The sequence below is a fragment of the Hyperolius riggenbachi genome, chromosome 2 (assembly GCF_040937935.1).
Source record: "Hyperolius riggenbachi isolate aHypRig1 chromosome 2, aHypRig1.pri, whole genome shotgun sequence".
Taxonomy (NCBI): Eukaryota; Metazoa; Chordata; class Amphibia; order Anura; family Hyperoliidae; genus Hyperolius; species Hyperolius riggenbachi.
The window spans coordinates 575,763,073-575,784,032 of record NC_090647.1 but is presented as its reverse complement, the minus strand read 5'-3'; the positions used below and the strand labels follow the sequence as shown (position 1 = coordinate 575,784,032).

Genomic DNA, 20,960 nt, shown 5'->3' with positions numbered 1-20,960 from the left:
CCTGTAATAAGCTGATAATGGTCACTGTACATTACTGTACACAGATTGGTCACAGTAGGGGGAGTTAGTGGCACCAGCCTGTAATAAGCTGATTATGGTCACTGTACATTACTGTACACAGATTGGTCTCAGTAGGGGGGAGTTAGTGTTACTGGCCTGTAATAAGATGATAATGGTCACTATACATTACTGTACACATATTGGTCACAGTAGGGGTAAGTTAGTGTTACTGGCCTGTAATAAGCTGATAATGGTCACTGTACATTACTGTACACAGATTGGTCACAGTAGGGGTGTTAGTGTTACTGGCCTGTAATAAGATGATAATGGTCACTATACATTACTGTACACATATTGGTCACAGTAGGGGTAAGTTAGTGTTACTGGCCTGTAATAAGCTGATAATGGTCACTGTACATTACTGTACACAGATTGGTCACAGCGGGGGGAGTTAGTGTTACCAGCCTGTAATAAGCTGATAATGGTCACTGTACATTACTGTACACAGATTGGTCACAGTAGGGGGGAGTTAGTGTTACTGGCCTGTAATAAGCTGATAATGGTCACTTTACATTACTGTACACAGATTGGTCACAGTAGGGGGAGTTAGTGGCACCAGCCTGTAATAAGCTGATTATGGTCACTGTACATTACTGTACACAGATTGGTCTCAGTAGGGGGGAGTTAGTGTTACTGGCCTGTAATAAGCTGATAATGGTCACTGTACATTACTGTACACATATTGGTCACAGTAGGGGTAAGTTAGTGTTACTGGCCTGTAATAAGCTGATAATGGTCACTGTACATTACTGTACACAGATTGGTCACAGTGGGGGGAGTTAGTGTTACCAGCCGGTAATAAGCTGATAATGGTCACTGTACATTACTGTACACAGATTGGTCTCAGTAGGGGGCAGTTAGTGTTACTGGCCTATAATAAGATGATAATGATCACTGTACATTACTGTACACGGATCAGTCACAGCAGGGGGAGTTAGTGTTACTGGCCTGTAATAAGCTGATAATGGTCACTGTATATTACTGTACACAGATTGGTCACAGTAGGGGGAGTTAGTGTTACTGGCCTGTAATAAGCTGATAATGGTCACTGTACATTACTGTACACAGATTGGTCTCAGTAGGGGGCAGTTAGTGTTACTGGCCTATAATAAGATGATAATGATCACTGTACATTACTGTACACGGATCAGTCACAGCAGGGGGAGTTAGTGTTACTGGCCTGTAATAAGCTGATAATGGTCACTGTATATTACTGTACACAGATTGGTCACAGTAGGGGGAGTTAGTGTTACTGGCCTGTAATAAGCTGATAATGGTCACTGTACATTACTGTACACAGATTGGTCACAGTAGGGGTGACTTAGTGTTACTGGCCTGTAATAAGCTGATAATGGTTACTGTACATTACTGTACACAGATTGGTCACAGTAGGGGAGTTAGTGTTACTGGCCTGTAATAAGCTGATAATGGTCACTGTACATTACTGTACACAGATTGGTCTCAGTAGGGGGCAGTTAGTGTTACTGGCCTATAATAAGATGATAATGATCACTGTACATTACTGTACACGGATCAGTCACAGCAGGGGGAGTTAGTGTTACTGGCCTGTAATAAGCTGATAATGGTCACTGTATATTACTGTACACAGATTGGTCACAGTAGGGGAGTTAGTGTTACCGGCCTGTAATAAGCTGATAATGGTCACTGTACATTACTGTACACAGATTGGTCACAGTAGGGGTGACTTAGTGTTACCAGCCTGTAATAAGCTGATAATGGTCACTGTACATTACTGTACACAGACTGGTCACAGTAGGGGGGAGTTAGTGTTACTGGCCTGTAATAAGCTGATAATGGTCACTGTACATTACTGTACACAGATTGGTCACAGTAGGGGGAGTTAGTGGCACCAGCCTGTAATAAGCTGATTATGGTCACTGTACATTACTGTACACAGATTGGTCTCAGTAGGGGGGAGTTAGTGTTACTGGCCTGTAATAAGATGATAATGGTCACTATACATTACTGTACACATATTGGTCACAGTAGGGGTAAGTTAGTGTTACTGGCCTGTAATAAGCTGATAATGGTCACTGTACATTACTGTACACAGATTGGTCACAGTGGGGGGAGTTAGTGTTACCAGCCTGTAATAAGCTGATAATGGTCACTGTACATTACTGTACACAGATTGGTCACAGTAGGGGGGAGTTAGTGTTACTGGCCTGTAATAAGCTGATAATGGTCACTTTACATTACTGTACACAGATTGGTCACAGTAGGGGGAGTTAGTGGCACCAGCCTGTAATAAGCTGATTATGGTCACTGTACATTACTGTACACAGATTGGTCTCAGTAGGGGGGAGTTAGTGTTACTGGCCTGTAATAAGATGATAATGGTCACTATACATTACTGTACACATATTGGTCACAGTAGGGGTAAGTTAGTGTTACTGGCCTGTAATAAGCTGATAATGGTCACTGTACATTACTGTACACAGATTGGTCACAGTAGGGGTGTTAGTGTTACTGGCCTGTAATAAGATGATAATGGTCACTATACATTACTGTACACATATTGGTCACAGTAGGGGTAAGTTAGTGTTACTGGCCTGTAATAAGCTGATAATGGTCACTGTACATTACTGTACACAGATTGGTCACAGTGGGGGGAGTTAGTGTTACCAGCCTGTAATAAGCTGATAATGGTCACTGTACATTACTGTACACAGATTGGTCTCAGTAGGGGGCAGTTAGTGTTACTGGCCTATAATAAGATGATAATGATCACTGTACATTACTGTACACGGATCAGTCACAGCAGGGGGAGTTAGTGTTACTGGCCTGTAATAAGCTGATAATGGTCACTGTATATTACTGTACACAGATTGGTCACAGTAGGGGGAGTTAGTGTTACTGGCCTGTAATAAGCTGATAATGGTCACTGTACATTACTGTACACAGATTGGTCACAGTAGGGGTGACTTAGTGTTACTGGCCTGTAATAAGCTGATAATGGTTACTGTACATTACTGTACACAGATTGGTCACAGTAGGGGAGTTAGTGTTACCGGCCTGTAATAAGCTGATAATGGTCACTGTACATTACTGTACACAGATTGGTCACAGTAGGGGTGACTTAGTGTTACTGGCCTGTAATAAGCTGATAATGGTCACTGTACATTACTGTACACAGATTGGTCACAGTAGGGGTGACTTAGTGTTACTGGCCTGTAATAAGCTGATAATGGTTACTGTACATTACTGTACACAGATTGGTCACAGTAGGGGGAGTTAGTGTTACTGACCTGTAATAAGCTAATAATGGTCAGTACATTACTGTACACAGATTGGTCACAGTAGGGAGAGTTAGTGTTACTGACCTGTAATAAGCTGATAATGGTCACTGTACATTACTGTACACAGATTGGTCACAGTAGGGGGAGTTAGTGTTACTGACCTGTAATAAGCTAATAATGGTCACTGTACATTACTGTACAATGATTGGTCTCAGTAGGAGAGTTAGTGTTACTGACCTGTAATAAGCTAATAATGGTCACTGTACATTACTGTACACATATTGGTCACAGTAGGGGGAGTTAGTGTTACTGACCTGTAATAAGCTGATAATGGTCAGTACATTACTGTACACAGATTGGTCACAGCAGGGGGGAGTTAGTGTTACCGGCCTGTAATAAGCTGATAATGTTCACTGTACATTACTGTACACAGATTGGTCACAGTAGGGGTGACTTAGTGTTACTGGCCTGTAATAAGCTGATAATGGTCACTGTACATTACTGTACACAGATTGGTCACAGTAGGGGTGACTTAGTGTTACTGGCCTGTAATAAGCTGATAATGGTTACTGTACATTACTGTACACAGATTGGTCACAGTAGGGGGAGTTAGTGTTACTGACCTGTAATAAGCTAATAATGGTCAGTACATTACTGTACACAGATTGGTCACAGTAGGGAGAGTTAGTGTTACTGACCTGTAATAAGCTGATAATAGTCACTGTACATTACTGTACACAGATTGGTCACAGTAGGGGGAGTTAGTGTTACTGACCTGTAAAAAGCTGATAATGGTCACTATACATTACTGTACACAGATTGGTCTCAGTAGGGGTGACTTAGTGTTACTTGCCTGTAATAAGCTGATAATGGTCACTGTACATTACTGTACACAGATTGGTCACAGTAGGGAGAGTTAGTGTTTACTGACCTGTAATAAGCTGATAATGGTCACTGTACATTACTGTACACAGATTGGTCACAGTAGGGGGAGTTAGTGTTACCGGCCTGTAATAAGCTGATAATGGTCACTGTACATTACTGTACACAGATTGGTCTCACAAACGAGATAAACAGAGGAACACCAAGAGCCCCAATAGTGTAGTATGTATTGACAAATGGGGTAATGACAAAGAGTAATAGTTGTTATACTCACAAACATGGGTCACCAATAGGCAACCACTGTAAAGGCAGGTGGGGAGATTATCCTGACCCCACTCAGGAATAACAAGTCGCTCTCTGTAGATAGTAGAAAGGGTCGCAACCCTCCACCAAGGGTGGATACAATGTTATATAAGAGAGAACAGAGGCGCCAAAAGGATAAAAAGGGTTTTAAAAGAGCTTAAAAGCCAAAACTTGGTAATTAGAGGAGGCAGTGGTGGACTTACCTCCTCCAAGCAGACACAACACGACTGTACATTCAGTCTATTTATTAACGAACTCCAGATAAAACAAAGCAACGCGTTTCACGGGTCAGCGCCCGCTTCCTCAGGCAATAGAAAAAGGAGTTACAGCTGCAAATGACAGAGATCAGAGGGTATATTGTTTCTGCTATAATATATCTTACATTTAAAACTTCAATCATTGAGTGACAAACATGTGCAAAATAATATAGTACATTGACAGTAAAGGTACAGTATTTTGTATCATAGAATTGTTATGTTGGTGGGCTGTGTTGGTGGGGGGGTTAAAGAATTTGGTAGAGAGAGAGAGAGGGAGGGGAGGGGGGGAGAACCACACAGGGGTGGGGGTTGGGGGAAACCTAGGGGGGGGAGGGGGGGAGAACCACACAGGGGTGGGGGTTGGGGGAAACCTAGGGGGGGAGGGGGGGGGAGAACAACACAGGGGTGGGGGTTGGGGGAAACCTAGGGGGGGGAGGGGGGGGGAGACCAAGGGAAGGTTGTGTGTCAGGCCAAGGGAGTAGGGGGGGGGGGGAAGAGGGGGGAAAAAAGAAAAGGAAGGGGTTTATCTATTGTGGCCATGGGACGTGCAAGTTACAGAGCAAATAGCATCAGAGGTGACTGTAGGTCAAAGATAGTAAAAAGAGTGTGAATGGCAGCAAAACAAGCGAAACAATGGCAGCAAAACCGACATACCCCAGTATGGGGTTAAAAGATATGGATGGCAGCAGTAAATACAAGATGTAAGTGGATAAACCCACCAGGACTTACCATCTAGCAAAACAAACGACACTCAGCGCCTCTGCAATGGCAGAGAGTGTCTGAGCATGCTAAATAGTGTGCAGGATGTGACATCAATTAGAGAGAGGAAGTGCATCATCAGTGAGAGGAGCCTGCAAAGACTTACCCTTTTAAAGAGGAGTCAGGCCGCCATCTTGGAAGAGGCATGCCTGGTCCTCAGTACTGATGGGCCGCCATGTTGGAGGTGGCCCAGATACACAGCAGTAACTTCAACATTTGCCAAAAAGATATTTAAAAAAGGGCATAATAAATAGCAGATATTAACCAGGTCTTGATAAAAAGCATACACATAAATATACATACAACATATAGCTTATAATAGTAAAAGAACAAAGTAAAAGGTCTATGTCACCCATTATAGCAGGCATTGATTCCATGACCAGCAATTTGTCCCGGTTCATTGACAAACACCTACAACCCCTCGTAATAAACTTACCCTCCTACCTCAAAGATTCCCAACATCTCATACAGCTTCTATCCCCTATTTAGGTGTGATGATCAGCGGAGATGCCGCCGCGCGGTCTAGTGGCGGGGCGGCTGTCTCCGCGTTCGGGCCGGCGGTTTCCGCGCAGCAATACGCGTCTGGCTTGGCTGGACCTTCTAGTGCACACAGATGGAGAGCTACGCGTGCGCACGCCTGGCGACAGGACATTTATACCAGCAGAAGGGGAGTCATCTGATCAGGCCGATCAGCTGATCCCAGCTGGACTCTGGATTGGCTGAGTGGCTTGGGCGGGGCTGCACAGCACTGCAGGTATATATAGACCTTGCCTTGCAGTTGCTGGTTGTCTGCCGTTGCGAATGCATATGTGTGAGCGCTCAGACCATAGTCAGATCCCACAGTGTGTTACAACCAGGTAGACCTGGGAATTCACACTTAGCCAGATTACTGTGTGATTGCTGTGTTATACTTTAGACCAGTTCCAGGGTGTTGTGACCAAGGACCTCACACCCAAGTTTAGGGAAACTGTGTCACTGCTCTGTTATACTTCAGACTAGTTCCAGGGTGCTGAGACCACGGACCTCGCACCCAAGACTAGGGACTTGTGTTATCATTCTGTTATACTCCAGACTAGTTCCAGGGTGCGGAGACCACGGACCTCGCACCCAAGACTAGGGACTTGTGTTATCATTCTGTTATACTCCAGATTAGTTCTAGGGTGCTGAGACCACGGACCTCGCACCCAAGACTAGGGACTTGTGTTATCATTCTGTTATACTCCAGACTAGTTCCAGGGTGTCGAGACCACGGACCTCGCACCCAAGACTAGGGACTTGTGTTATCATTCTGTTATACTCCAGATTAGCTCCAGGGTGCTGAGACCACGGTCCTCGCACCCAAGACTAGGGACTTGTGTTATCATTCTGTTATACTCCAGACTAGTTCAAGGGTGCTGTGACCACGGACCTTGCACCCAAGACTAGGGACTTGTGTTATCATTCTGTTATACTCCCGACTAGTTCCAGGGTGTCGAGACCACGGACCTCGCACCCAAGACTAGGGACTTGTGTTATCATTCTGTTATACTCCAGATTAGTTCTAGGGTGCTGAGACCACGGACCTCGCATCCAAGACTAGGGACTTGGGTTATCATTCTGTTATACTCCAGATTAGTTCCAGGGTGCTGAGACCACGGACCTCGCACCCAAGACTAGGGACTTGTGTTATCATTCTGTTATACTCCAGACTAGTTCAAGGGTGCTGAGACCACGGACCTTGCACCCAAGACTAGGGACTTGTGTTATCATTCTGTTATACTCCCGACTAGTTCCAGGGTGTCGAGACCACGGACCTCGCACCCAAGACTAGGGACTCTGTGTCATCATTACGTTATATTCCAGGCTAGTTCCAGGGTGTCGAGACTGCGGACCTCACACCCCAGACTAGGACTCTGCTTTATATCTGTTATGACTAACTATTTGCTCTGTCGACCTCTCTCTTGCATACTGATTCGGTACCTCTGCATATCTGCCTACCTGTTGCCAAACCCTGCCTGTAACTGGTTACCGAATCAGCTTTCTGTCTTTGTACCTTATCTGCTCGTGTGTTGCCGACCTGGCCTGCCCGAATCTTCTGGCTGTCACTCATTCCTAGAGTGTACAGTCTCCCTGTACTAACTGTGATTCTATTCCACCAAGTATCACTTAGCTGCAGGGACCTCCTGCTCCGCAGAGAGTCCCTCCTGCAGTTCAGCCAGGGGCTCTATCCTCTAGGAGTCCTCTGGCTGCAGTACAGTCTGATTCCCAGTATAGCAGGAAATCATTGGCTCCCAGGTTATCTCTATTCCCTCTCCTAGGAGATAGTTCCCACACAGCCAAGGGCCACTGCTCCTCAGGTGGTCCCTGCTCATAGTTCCTGCGTCTCCCGCCCCACGGGAGATAGCCTACTGTTGCACCAAAACACGTACACGCTTCAGGTGTCCAGAGGTTAGCTATACTTGGATTATCGGTGATTCTGCAGATCATCAATAATCAGGTATATCTGTATTCTTGGTGATTCTGCAGATCACCAATAATCAGATTCTCTCTGTGTGCTGACACCGATCGTTACATTAGGCATGAAAGGAAAGGCAGGCTGGAGTCTAGAGCAATATGATATGGATAATCTGTGCTCCCTTTTAGCAATAAATGAAAGAGGTTTTTATGCTATGCGAGTCCCGCTTTTTATATTTTTGAAGGTCCTGAATTGTTGCTCAGGCTGGAGGGCTTATATGCTTGCAATACAAGAAGCAATCTGGTGAGTGAGACTCACTAAGGGGGTGAAAAGTATTCCCCCATGTTTCCTCTGTATCTGGGTGGAGGCTATCTTTTACACAACTGCATGAAGTGAATCACTAGGTGGTTCATGATAAGCAATATTGCACTATATTCGGATGTTTTTACAGGGAAATCCTATACCACGCTGAGAGGTCAGGATTGTGATCGCAACTTTTTTTGTGGACTGGATCGTGATTGGAGAGGTTGTGTACTTTAGCAAAGTCTGCGGATCCCCTATACTGGTGACATTGAAGCTATATATACATAGATTTTAATCAAGTGCTGTGGAGCGCAGTCCTTTCTTGCCTTTTGAGGCATTAGTCATGTTTTGTTTTAAACCATTCCATTGTTGCCCTGCCTTTGTTTAGGGTTGTTGTCCTGCTGGAAGGCGAACCTCCGCCACAGTCTCAAGTCTTTTGCAGACTCTAAGAGGTTTTCTTTCAAGTTTGCCCTGTATTTGGCTCCATCCATCTTCCCATCAACTCTGACCAGCCTCCCTGTCCCTGCTGAAGAGAAGCACCCCCCGAGCATGATGCTGCCACCACCATATTTGACAGTGGAGATGGTGTGTTCAGAGTGATGTGCAATGTTACTTTTCTGCCACACATATGGCCTCAATTCACTAAGCTTTATCAAACACTTTATCAAACGTTTGATTATTTACCTCATGGGTAAAATCTAATTTTGAATTCACTGAGGTGTTACAGATTTATTGAACGTTTTATCGATAAAACATTCGATAAATATATAACACCTTAGTGAATTCAAAATTAGATTTTACCCATGAGGTAAATTATCAAACGTTTGATAAAGTGTTTGATAAAGCTTAGTGAATTGAGGTCGTTTTGCATTTTGGCCAAAAAGTTCCATTTTGGTCTCATCTGACCAGACCACCTGGCTTGTGGCAAACTGCAAATGAGACTTCTTATGCTTTCTGTTAACAGTGGCTTTCTTCTTGCCACTCTTCCATAAAGGCCAACTTTGTGCAGTGCACGACTAATAGTTGTCCTATGGACAGATTCCCCCACCTGAGCTGTAGATCTCTGCAGCTCGTCCAGAGTCACCATGGGCCTCTTGACTGCATTTCTGATCAGCGCTCTCCTTGTTCGGCCTGTGAGTTTAGGTGGACGGCCTTGTCTTGGTAGGTTTGCAGTTGTGCCATACTCCTTCCATTTCTGAATGATCGCTTGAACAGTGCTCCGTGGGATGTTCAAGCCTTTGGAAATCTTTTTGTAGCCTAAGCCTGCTTTAAATTTCTCAATAACTTGAACCCTGACCTGTCTTGTGTGTTCTTTGGACTTCACGGTGTTGTTGCTCCCAATATTCTCTTAGACAACCTCTGAGGCCCTCACAGAGCAGCTGTATTTGTACTGGCATTAGATTACACACAGGTGCACTCTATTTAGTCATTAGCACTCATCAGGCAATGTCTATAGGCAACTGACTGCACTCAGATCCAAGGGGGCTGAATAATTATGCATACACCACTTTGCAGTTATTTATTTGTAAAAAATGTTTGGAATAATGTATGATTTTCGTTCCACTTCTCACGTGTACACCACTTTGTATTGGTCTTTCATGTGGAATTACAATAAAATTGATGCATGTTTGTGGCCGTAATGTGACAAAATGTGGAAAACTTCAAGGGGGCCGAATACTTTTGCAACCCACTGTATATAAATTCGTGTATGTGCCACGATCACTTGAAAATGCCTTGACCAATTTGAACGAAAGTTGGTATACAGCTCCCTTACTACCTGGGATGATATGTTCTGGGGGTCTCGCGTCCCCCCTGCACACCTGGGCGGAGCTACAAACAGCCAATCAGATTTCACCCATTCATATCAATGGAAAAAATGTAAAAGGCTGCCATTCTTACAGTAATAAAGCCAGAGTCCCCACACTTGGCACAGTTGGTCACTTGCTGACCGAGGTTACAAATTCAGAAAAAGTGGGCGGAGCATAAAACAGCCAATCAAATTTCAGCCATTAATTTTAAATGGAAACTGTAAACTGCAGCCATTCTTACGCTGTCAATGGCAGAGGCTTCAAACTTACCACAGTCAGTCACTGAGTGACTGAGATTAATATTCAGGAAAGTGGGTGGAGCCTATACCAGCCAATCAAAATTCATCTATTGATTTTCAAGGGGAATATTTAAACTGCTGCCATTCTTACACTGTTTATGGCAGAGGCTTCATACTTGTAACAGTCGGTCATTGGGTGACGGGTTTCAATTCACTAAAGGGGCGGAGCCACAAACAGCCAATCAGATTTATTTACTGGATAAACTGCTTCCGTTCACACAATTTTGATGCCAGGAACCTGAAAGATCACTAACTTGGTCATTGAGTGACTGTGTGTCCAGGTTACAAAAAGTGGGCGGAGCCAAAAACAAATTTCACTGGGAAAATGTAAACTGCAGCCCTTCTTACACTGTTAATGGCAGAGTTCTCACATGTTGCTCAGTTAGTCACTGGATGACTGGGATTAATATTCAAAAAAGTGGGTAGAGCCTAAGAAAGCCAATCAAAATTCACCTGTCAATTTTCAAGGGGAATATTTAAATTGCTGCCATTCTTGCACTGTTAATGGCAGAAGCCTCAAACCTGGTGCAGATGGTCATTGGATCACTGGGGTTCAAATTCAGCAAAGGGGCGGAGTCACAAACAGCCAATCAGATTTGTTTCATTTCACTGGGATAATACAAATTATTGATGCCAAGGACCCCAAAGCTCACAAACTTGGTCATTGAGTGTTTGTGCGTTAGGGTTAGAAAACATGGGAGGAGCAACAGCAGCTAAATGCATTCCCGGGCAACGCTGGGTCATCAGCTAGTAGTATATAAAATGCAATAAATGTCCTCCCAGAGAAATGGGGTATAAGTTAGTTCCATATGGATTAGGGGGTTATACTCACCTCTGCCCCTCTGCTCCCGGATACAATCCCATACACATGCCCCAATCTACAGGACCCCAATCTCAGGAGCCCCTCCAATGGGCCAGAGAATAACTATCTCCACTCCCCTTCAGCCTTTATCAATGAAGCAGCTCAGATCTATTTCCATATTCAGATCTTTTGGCCTAAGGGCCACTCACACTTCAATATGCAGGATGATTTTACCGCGATTAGTGGGGTAGAAGTCACTGGACACCCTCGCGATTCCCGACGATCGCAATCAGCGCTTTGTTAACCACTTCACAACTGAGGGGTATTACTATCCCTGGAGCACCAGAGCAATTTTCACCTTTCAGCGCTCCTTCCATTCATTCGTCTATAACTTTATCATTACTTATCACAATGAAATGAACTATATCTTGTTTTTTTGCCACCATATAGGCTTTCTTTAGGTGGGACATTATGGCAAGAATTATTTTATTCTAAATGTGTTTTAATGGGAAAATAGGAAAACATTTGGAAAAAAAATCATTATTTTTCAGTTTTCGGCCATTATAGTTTTTAAATAATGCATGCTACTGTAATTAAAATCCATGAAATGTATTTGCCCATTTGTCCCAGTTATTACACCGTTTAAATTATGTTCCTATCACAATGTTTGGCGCCAATATTTTATTTGCAAATAAAGGTGCATTTTTTTTCCCGTTTTGCGTCCATCCCTAATTACAAGCCCATAGCTTATAAAGTAACAGTGTTATACCCTCTTGATATAAATTTTTAAAGAGTTCAGTCCCTAAGATAACTATTTATGTTTTTTTATTGTAATGTTTTGTATTTTTTTTTATATTCCATAAATAAAAATTGGTAACAATTGGGGAGTGTGGGAGTTAATGAGTTAATTTATATTGTAAAGTAATGTATTTGTATATGAAATATGTTTTTGGGTGTAATTTTACTTTTTGGCAACAAGATGGCCACAGTACTTTTTTGTGAATGCGTCCTGTAAGCGTCGGAAGTACGCTTACAGGAAGTTCAGGGAAGCTGGGAAACTTTTTTTTCTCCCATCGTCCTCCAGGACGGCTGCTGCTGAGACATTGCTGTCTCCTGTCACGCTGGAAACACCTGAAATAAATTCTAATGTTAATTAGCTCTGAGCCCATAAATGGAGCCCCTCCTCCCTCTCATCCTCAGTTTTTTGTTGTTTCCCATTCATGCTGGACGCCTGACTAGTTAGCAGTTTATTATTTTGGCTGATATGGGGGTTTTGCCTGGGGCACCCATGTCTTAGCTAGGTTTACTGCCTTATGACGACTAGGGCCGGTGACTGATGTTTCGGCCTGGTGGGAGACGGAAAGGGGGTTGTTTTTTACCTGGTCTCCTAACACTCTCAGGCGAGAAGCCGCCATAACCGCCTTAGGAGCGTGCGGTGAAGTGCGCAGCCGGAGGAAAAATAGCCGAGAACTGATCTCGCGGGGAGACGTCGGGCGTGTGACGTCGTTTCCGGCTACTGGTGCAGGACGGGAGGGCGGCGTCCGAAAACCAGGAAGTGCGGCTATAGAAGCCGCGCTTAGGCGCACGAGGAACGCCGCTCAAGCTGCAACATGGAGCAGATGCAGTCCTCCAACACAGCAGCACAGGATACCCCGGCGGCTACTTTACAACAGGCTGGCACAAGCCCGCGGGTATGTGGAAAGGAGGTTGATGCTGAATTGTTTTTTATAACATGTGAGGGCAGCATTAGAGTGATAAATGGTTTCTGTTTATGTTTTTCTCACAGAAAGCCACAGCAAAGCTGAAAATAAGATGCAGGGTCTGCAATGCTAGGCTTCAGGAGGGGGCAGCTAGGGACATATGTAAAGAATGTCACTTACAGGCTAAACAATCTACTACTTCCAAGGGAGAAAGTTCTCAGGCTACAGTGGCCTTACTAGAGTTGATGCAGACTGTAAAAGATGAGATTAGCAATACTTTTACTGCATTTAGATCAGCTTTTTCTGTAAATCAGGATCAGACTCAGAGCTCAGCCTCCACCACAATAGATCAACAGGCAGACCCACACTCTGGCCAATCTGCTATAGATCTATCGGGTCATACATCTTTGAGTTCCCAGACGTTACCTTGTGGCCAGTTGCAGGAGTCTTCTGAAGTTTCAGAGGAAGGTGAAGCCATAGAGTCAGACACCTCAGAGAAATCTAAAGCAGTGAAATCCACTTGGTATTTATTTTCTGCTGAAGATACTGAAGAAATATTAAAAGCGGTATATGATTCAGAACAGATTAAATCTGATTTGTCGGTTAAATCTGTTCGGGATGATATTTATAAAGGTCTGATAATTAAAACAATGAAGGTTTTTCCCCTACATGACTATTAAGGAACTCATTAGATCCCAGGGGAAGGATCCAGAAAAACGTCTTTTTATTCCTAGATCCTTCAAAAGGAGGTTTCCCTTCAATGATGAGGAGGAATCGCCTTGGACAAAGTGTCCAAAATTGGATGCTGCGTTGGCTCAGTATTCAAAAAATTCAGATCTATCGTTTGAAGATGCGGGCTCCCTTAAGGATCCCGTGGATAGAAAGGCAGAGGCCTTGCTCAAGAGAGCGTGGGATGCAGTGTCTTTTTCTTTCAAACCGGCCATTGCATCCATTTGTTTGGCCAGAAATCTGATTAGATGGGTGGAAGGTTTGCAGAATCATTTAATTGCAGGCACCCCCCACGAAAAGATTCTGGAATCTTTACCGGTGATTTCTAAGTCGGTGGCTTTTCTGGCAGATAATACATCAGAAAGTTTAAGATCATCTGCTAAAGCAGCGGCCTTAGTCAATTCCCCCGGACGGGCAGTTTGGTTAAACGCCTGGGAGGGGGATTCAGCTTCTAAACATCATTTATGTTCCATGGAGTTCCAGGGAGAGTTATTATTTGGGAAAGACCTTGATGCAGTCTTGGAAAGGTCTTCTAACAAAGGTAAAAAATGTCCAGACAAAAGAAAGAAAATCCTTAAAAAACAGTTTGTGAGTAAAAGGAACCCTCCAAGGGGGGAATCATCGGCCAGGGGTACTTTTCAGTCTAAAAGATGAACATATAACGCAGGCAGGGGTCGGGGATCCTTTCTGTTTAACCGACCACAGGGACCGTCCACAAAGCCAGCAAAATGACTATCAGGAATCTGTAGGGGGGAGGTTAAGAGTCTTTCTTCTGGCTTGGAGGGAGATAACCAAAAGTCCTTATGTATTGAATTTGATTCAGTTCGGTTACCAAATCGAGTTCAATTCTGTCCCTCCTTCCAGCAGATTAGTGACGGGTATTCCGAGAGATCCTCAGTGGGCACAAGCCCTAAGGGATTCAGTAATATCATTACTAGAAAAGAATGTGATCATGAGGTTTCCACCTCAGGAACAATTTCAGGGGTTCTATTCAAAGGTTTTCCTGATATGCAAACCGTCAGGGAAATTCCAAATGATCTTAAAGGGGAACTTCAACCTAAACAAACATACTGTCATTAAGTTACATTAGTTATGTTAATTAGAATAGATAGGTAATATAATCTCTTACCCACCCTGTTTTAAAAGAACAGGCAAATGTTTGTGATCCATGGGGGCAGCCATCTTTGTCATGGGGGCAGCCATCTTTTTGGTTGAAAGGAGGTGACAGGGAGCAGGAGACACAGTTCCAACTGTCCTGTGTCCTGATAACCCCTCCCAGCTGCACACACTAGGCTTCAAATCTCAAATTCAAAATGTAAAAAAAAAAAAAAAATGCACCAAAACAGCAGAACGAGAACAGCAACATCAGAAATCCCATCATGCTTTGCACAGCATTAGGGGAAAAATGCCCGGGCAGTTTTTTTGTGTACAGCTAAAAATGAGGCTTGTATAAGAGAAAAAGAGTTCTGATGCTGTGAAACTGTTAAAGAAACACAAAGCCTTTCCAGTGCTGCTGAGTCAATTTTTAGTCTGGAGTTTCACTTTAAACCTAAAACCCCTGAACCCTTACATTGTGGAGAAAAAGTTCCGGATGGAAAGCATTACCTCTGTAAAAAACGCGATGTTTCCGGAAGCTTTTCTTGCGACTTTGGACTTAGAAGATGCATATCTTCACGTGCCAATACATCCAAATTATCAGAGGTTCCTAAGATTTGCGATTCAGATTGGAGAGTCGATATGTCATTACCAATATCGAGCCCTCCCGTTTGGAATTACGTCAGCGCCGAGAATTTTCACGAAGGTCTTAGCAGAGGTAATAGCTTTTCTACATCTCCACAATGTAAGGGTTCTACCTTATCTGGACGACTTCCTGTTTCTAGCGGAGTCCGAGGAAGTTTTAAAAAAGCAGCTAATTTTTTCAATGGAATGGTTAACAAAGCTAGGTTGGATTATAAGCAAAGAAAAATCCCGGCTGGTTCCAACTCAAAGAATAGTATTTTTGGGGTTGCTATGGGACACCACAACTCAGATGGTGTACCAGCGGAGAAGGTGGAAAAGATAATATTGAAAGCTCAGGTCTTTATGAGAGAGGAGAGTGTATCCCTAAAAAATGTCATGTCTCTGCTGGGACAAATGTCCTCAACATTCCCAGCAGTAGAGTGGGCGCAGGCTCACTCAAGGGACATCCAAACCTGGTTTCTTTCAAGCTGGGACAGAAACCAAAGGTCGTTGGACAATCTTGTTCAGTGCCCAGTACAAGTGCTGATATCCCTTCAGTGGTGGACTTGTCAAAGGCACTTGTCGCAAGGGAGGAGGTGGGTCCAGACATCCCGGCAAAAGTCTACACAGATGCCAGCTCAAAGGGGTGGGGAGCCCATTACTCAACTTTCCAGGTCAGCGGCCTTTGGTATCAAAAAATGATGGAGGCCTCATCAAACTTCAGAGAATTGATGGCGGTAAAACTGGGACTTCAACATCTGCAGGTTCATGTAGCAGGAAGGGAAGTCTTAGTGTACTCGGACAACATAGTTACGGTATCCTACCTGAAGAAACAAGGAGGAACCAAAGTCCGGAATCTGCGAGATCTCGCATTATCAATAATGACTTGGGCAGAGTCGAGTCTCATCTCACTGACGGCAGTTCACATTCAGGGAATCAGGAACAGATGGGCAGACTCACTCAGCAGGGGTATGTCAGTAGAGGCAGAGTGGCAGCTAAATAAGCAGATTTTTCTGCAGATTGTGCAGGAATGGGGATGCCCAATAATGGATTTATTTGCGACACCACAAAATGCAAAGGTAAGGGACTTTTGTTCCTTACATCCGACGGTGCCGGAGGATCGATTGGATGCATTAGTGGTGGAATGGCCGACAGGACTTCTCTATGCCTTCCCCCCATTCAAACTGATTCCCAGAGTTCTCAGGAAGATACAGACGTCAGATTGCACAGTGATATTTATAGGGCCATACTGGCCCAGAAGGACCTGGTTCCCATATCTACAACACCTTGTCATCAGGAGTCCATGGTATCTAGGCAACAGAGCAGATCTCTTGACGCAGGAGGGACGGCTTCACCCCAACCCTCGACTTTTAAACCTCACTGCTTGGATGCTGAGGAAAGCATCTTAAGAAAAAGGAGGTTTTCAAAAGAAGTGGTTTCCACTTTGGTTAGGTGTAGGAAACCGTCAACAAGAAAGAAATATGGTAACATTTGGAAAGCCTTCTTAAGCTGGAAGGAGAAAAATGGAGTTAGGTCTAATGACTTAAGATTTATATTAGAATTTTTGCAAAATGGGGTAAAATTAGGGTTAGCAGTTAGCTCCCGAAGGGTTCAGGTATCCGCCCTCTCGGTCTTTCTTAATAGACAATTGTCCAGGAATACTTTTGTAAAGAATTTCCTTACCTCTGTTGCCAGGACTCAGCCAGTCTCTGAAAAATTAGTTCCACCTTGGGACTTATCATTGGTTCTTGACTTCCTTACCTCAGAGAGGTTTGAACCTTTGTCAGAAGTACCTTTAAAATGTTTGTCCCTAAAAGTGGCCTTTCTAATATCAATCACGTCGGCTAGGAAAGTCAGCGATATTCAATCCTTGTCCATAGAAGACCCATACATGGTGGTGCATCCCGATAGGATAGTGTTCAGACCAGACCCGGCCTATTTACCCAAGGTAGCTACAGCCTTTCATAGATCACAGGAAATCGTTTTGCCTTCTTTTTCCACAAATCCAACTAATGATAGAGAAAAAAAGTGGAGTACACTGGACGTTAGAAGAGCAATTCTTATTTATCTCCAGCGTACGGCCGAGTGGAGAAGGTCGAGTCATTTGTTAGTTTCCTATGCAGGGGCAAGTAAAGGATTACAGACATCTAAAGGCACCATTTCTAGGTGGGTGAAGGAGGTAATCACATTAGCCTACAAGTGCTCTAAAATAGCAGCTCCTTCTAAAGTGACAGCACACTCTACTAGGTCGTTAGCCACTTCATGGGCAAAAAGGTCAGGGGCAAAGCCTAGAACAAATTTGCAGAGCTGCAACCTGGTCTTCATATACCACATTCATCAGACACTATCGGGTCGAACTACTTTCAAGCCAGGACCAAAGTTTTGGACGGAAAGTTCTACAGGCCATTATCCCTCCCTAAAGGTAAATTTCTCGCTGGTCTCAGCAGCAGCCGTCCTGGAGGACGATGGGAGAAAGTCCCAGCTGCTTACCGGTAGCCGTGTTTCGGCGAGTCCTCCAGGATGGCTGCCTGAGTGCCCAACCCCCCCAAAAAAAGGGGGTGATCATATATATATATATATATATATATATATATTTAATATGCGTATGAATGGGTACTCGGTGAGAACTGAGGATGAGAGGGAGGAGGGGCTCCATTTATGGGCTCAGAGCTAATTAACATAAGAATTTATTTCAGGTGTTTCCAGCGTGACAGGAGACAGCAATGTCTCAGCAGCAGCCGTCCTGGAGGACTCACCGAAACAGGGCTACCGGTAAGCAGCTGGGACTTTTTTCTCACTATGATTGCGCTGCTTCTCACATGCCAATATCTCTGAGATAATGCAAATTGTATGCTAATTATATGCAAAGTTATGCAGCCGCTGCCTCTTGTCCATTTCTCATCTGCATAAACTTTGCATGAACTTGGAATTCTCGGCAGCTCACTGACCCTCCCTAATGATAATTGCTCCTCCTCTCAGAATTCTCTAACAGGAAGTGATGATGTTTCTCTATTTGCAGGGCGGAGTCCCGGCATCAGGAACCTCTCAGAGACTCGTCTCTCTGTATCCACAGACTGTACAACGGATGATGATGTCACTGGGCAAGAGTCTCCTGCAGATATCCTGGTGACCCCAAATATTCCCCCAGACTCCCCTCACCTGTGTAACCCTGAGGGGCCTCATACCCAGCACAGCTCTGCCCCTGCTGGAGGGTCTTATTCCTGTTCCACGTGTGGGAAATGTTTTGTGGGTAAATTAAGTCTTGTCAGACATGAGAGATCTCACACTGGTGAGAAGCCCTATTCACGTTCTGAGAGTGGGAAATGTTTTCGGTCTAAAGGGGAGCTTGTCCAACATGAGATATGTCTCACTGGTGAGAAACCCTATTCATGTGCTGAGTGTGGGAAATGTTTTGTACAGAGATCACATCTTGTCGTACATGAGAGATCTCACACTGGTGAAAAGCCCCATTCATGTGCTGAGTGTGGGAAATGTTTTGTGCAGAAATCACATCTTGTCATACATGAGAGATCTCACACTGGTGAAAAGCCCTATTCATGTGCTGAGTGTGGGAAATGTTTTGTGCAGAAATCACATCTTGTCATACATGAGAGATCTCACACTGGTGAAAAGCCCCATTCATGTGCTGAGTGTGGGAAATGTTTTCGGTATAAAGGGGAGCTTGTCATACATGAGAGATCTCACACTGGTGTAAAGCCCTATTCATGTGCTGAGTGTGGGAAATGCTTAAAATCTAAAGGGGAGCTTGTCATACATGAGAGATCTCACACTAGTGAGAAGCCCTATTCGTGTGCTGAGTGTGGGAAATGTTTTGTAAGGAAATCACAGCTTGTTAAACATGAGAGATCTCACACTGGTGAGAAGCCCTATTCGTGTGCTGAGTGTGGGAAATGTTTTGTAAGGAAATCACAGCTTGTTAAACATGAGAGATCTCACACTGGTGAGAAGCCATATTCCTGTGCTGAGTGTGGGAAATGTTTTGTATGGAAATCACAGCTTGTTAAACACGAGAGATCTCACACTGGTGAGAAGCCCTATTCATGTGCCGAGTGTGGGAAACTTTTTGTAGAGAAATCACAGCTTGTTATTCATGAGAGATCTCACACTGGTGAGAAGCCCTATTCATGTGCTGAGTGTGGGAAATGTTTTGTGCAAAAATCACATCTTGTCATACATGAGAGATCTCACACTGGTGAAAAGCCCCATTCATGTGCTGAGTGTGGGAAATGTTTTCGGTATAAAGGGGAGCTTGTCATACATGAGAGATCTCACACTGGTGTAAAGCCCTATTCATGTGCTGAGTGTGGGAAATGCTTTAAATCTAAAGGGGAGCTTGTCATACATGAGAGATCTCACACTGGTGAGAAGCCCTATTCGTGTGCTGAGTGTGGGAAATGTTTTGTATGGAAATCACGGCTTGTTAAACACGAGAGATCTCACACTGGTGAGAAGCCCTATTCATGTGCCGAGTGTGGGAAACGTTTTGTAGAGAAATCACAGCTTGTTATTCATGAGAGATGTCACACTGGTGAGAAGCCCTATTCATGTGCTGAGTGTGGGAAATGTTTTGTAAGGAAATCACATCTTGTCCAACATGAGAGATGTCACACTGGTGGTAAGTAAGGGTCAGTGATAGCTTTGCCTCCAGTGAACCTGAAGTGGCCACAGCATACTGCTCTCCATCTCCCCAGCATAGCAGGCAGTAGGGAGGATGGGGGGGGGGGGGGGGCAGCAGCCAATAACAGGCTTGTTCAGTTCCGCTTATCCCTCTCTCATCACTGGGAGAAGCTCTATTACTGCACTGAGTGTGGGAAATGGTTTGGCCATCAGTGGTCTTCTCCAGTGTTTGTTTTATCCCTTGCTAGAGGCACATGGCAGCATATTTACCCAGAATCCTGAGGACTCTTTCATGCTGCTCAGTGCATTGGTTTGTAAAGCAATAAAGTCCCTGAACTGAGGTGACATGATGGGATTATTATTATTTAGTATTTATATAGTGCTGACATCTTCCGCAGCGCTGTACAGAGTACATAGTCATGTCACATAACTGTCCCTCAGAGGAGCTCACAATCTAATCCCTACCATAGTCACATGTCTATGTACAGTACAGACCAAAAGTTAGGACACACCTTCTCATTCAAAGAGTTTTCTTTATTTCCATGACTATGAACATTGTAGAGTCACACTGAAGGCATCCAAACTATGAATGACCACATGTGGGAGTATAGTACATAACCAAACAGTGTGACACAGCTGAAAATATGTCATATTCTAGGTTCTGCAAAGTAGCCACCTTTTGCTTTGGTTACTGCTTTGCACATTCTTGATGATTCTCATACCTTTCCCAAAATCTAAATTTTCATTCAACACTTCACTCCGATGGGCGTGGCCGCGGCGGCAGCCCAGGACCGCCTAACGCCAATCGGCGTAAAGTCCTGGGTCTCTGTTTTGCAGGAGATCGCGCGCAGGCTGCGCGCGCATCTCCTGCTTGGGGTGCAGAGCTCCGCCCCCTCTTCAGTCTCCGAGCGGAGATTGCCGCTCGGGAGACTGTTAGACGGTGATCACGCCGTCTATTTACACTGTGCAGCGCTGCGATCCCCCTGGGGGACAAGAGAGCGATCGGT

At 44.4% G+C, this 20,960-nt stretch overlaps 1 protein-coding gene across 1 annotated transcript in view; it reads left to right on the top strand.

Moving 5' to 3' along the window:
* LOC137545330 (uncharacterized) overlaps positions 1–20,960 on the top strand; it is a 197,645-nt gene that overhangs the window by 35,925 nt on the left and 140,760 nt on the right. The window contains exons 5-8 of the mRNA XM_068266440.1: positions 13,946–14,137; positions 15,874–16,284; positions 18,012–18,087; positions 18,576–19,951. Coding sequence (XP_068122541.1) covers positions 13,946–14,137; positions 15,874–16,284; positions 18,012–18,087; positions 18,576–19,951 — 2,055 coding nt within the window. The remainder of the gene's footprint in view (positions 1–13,945; positions 14,138–15,873; positions 16,285–18,011; positions 18,088–18,575; positions 19,952–20,960) is intronic.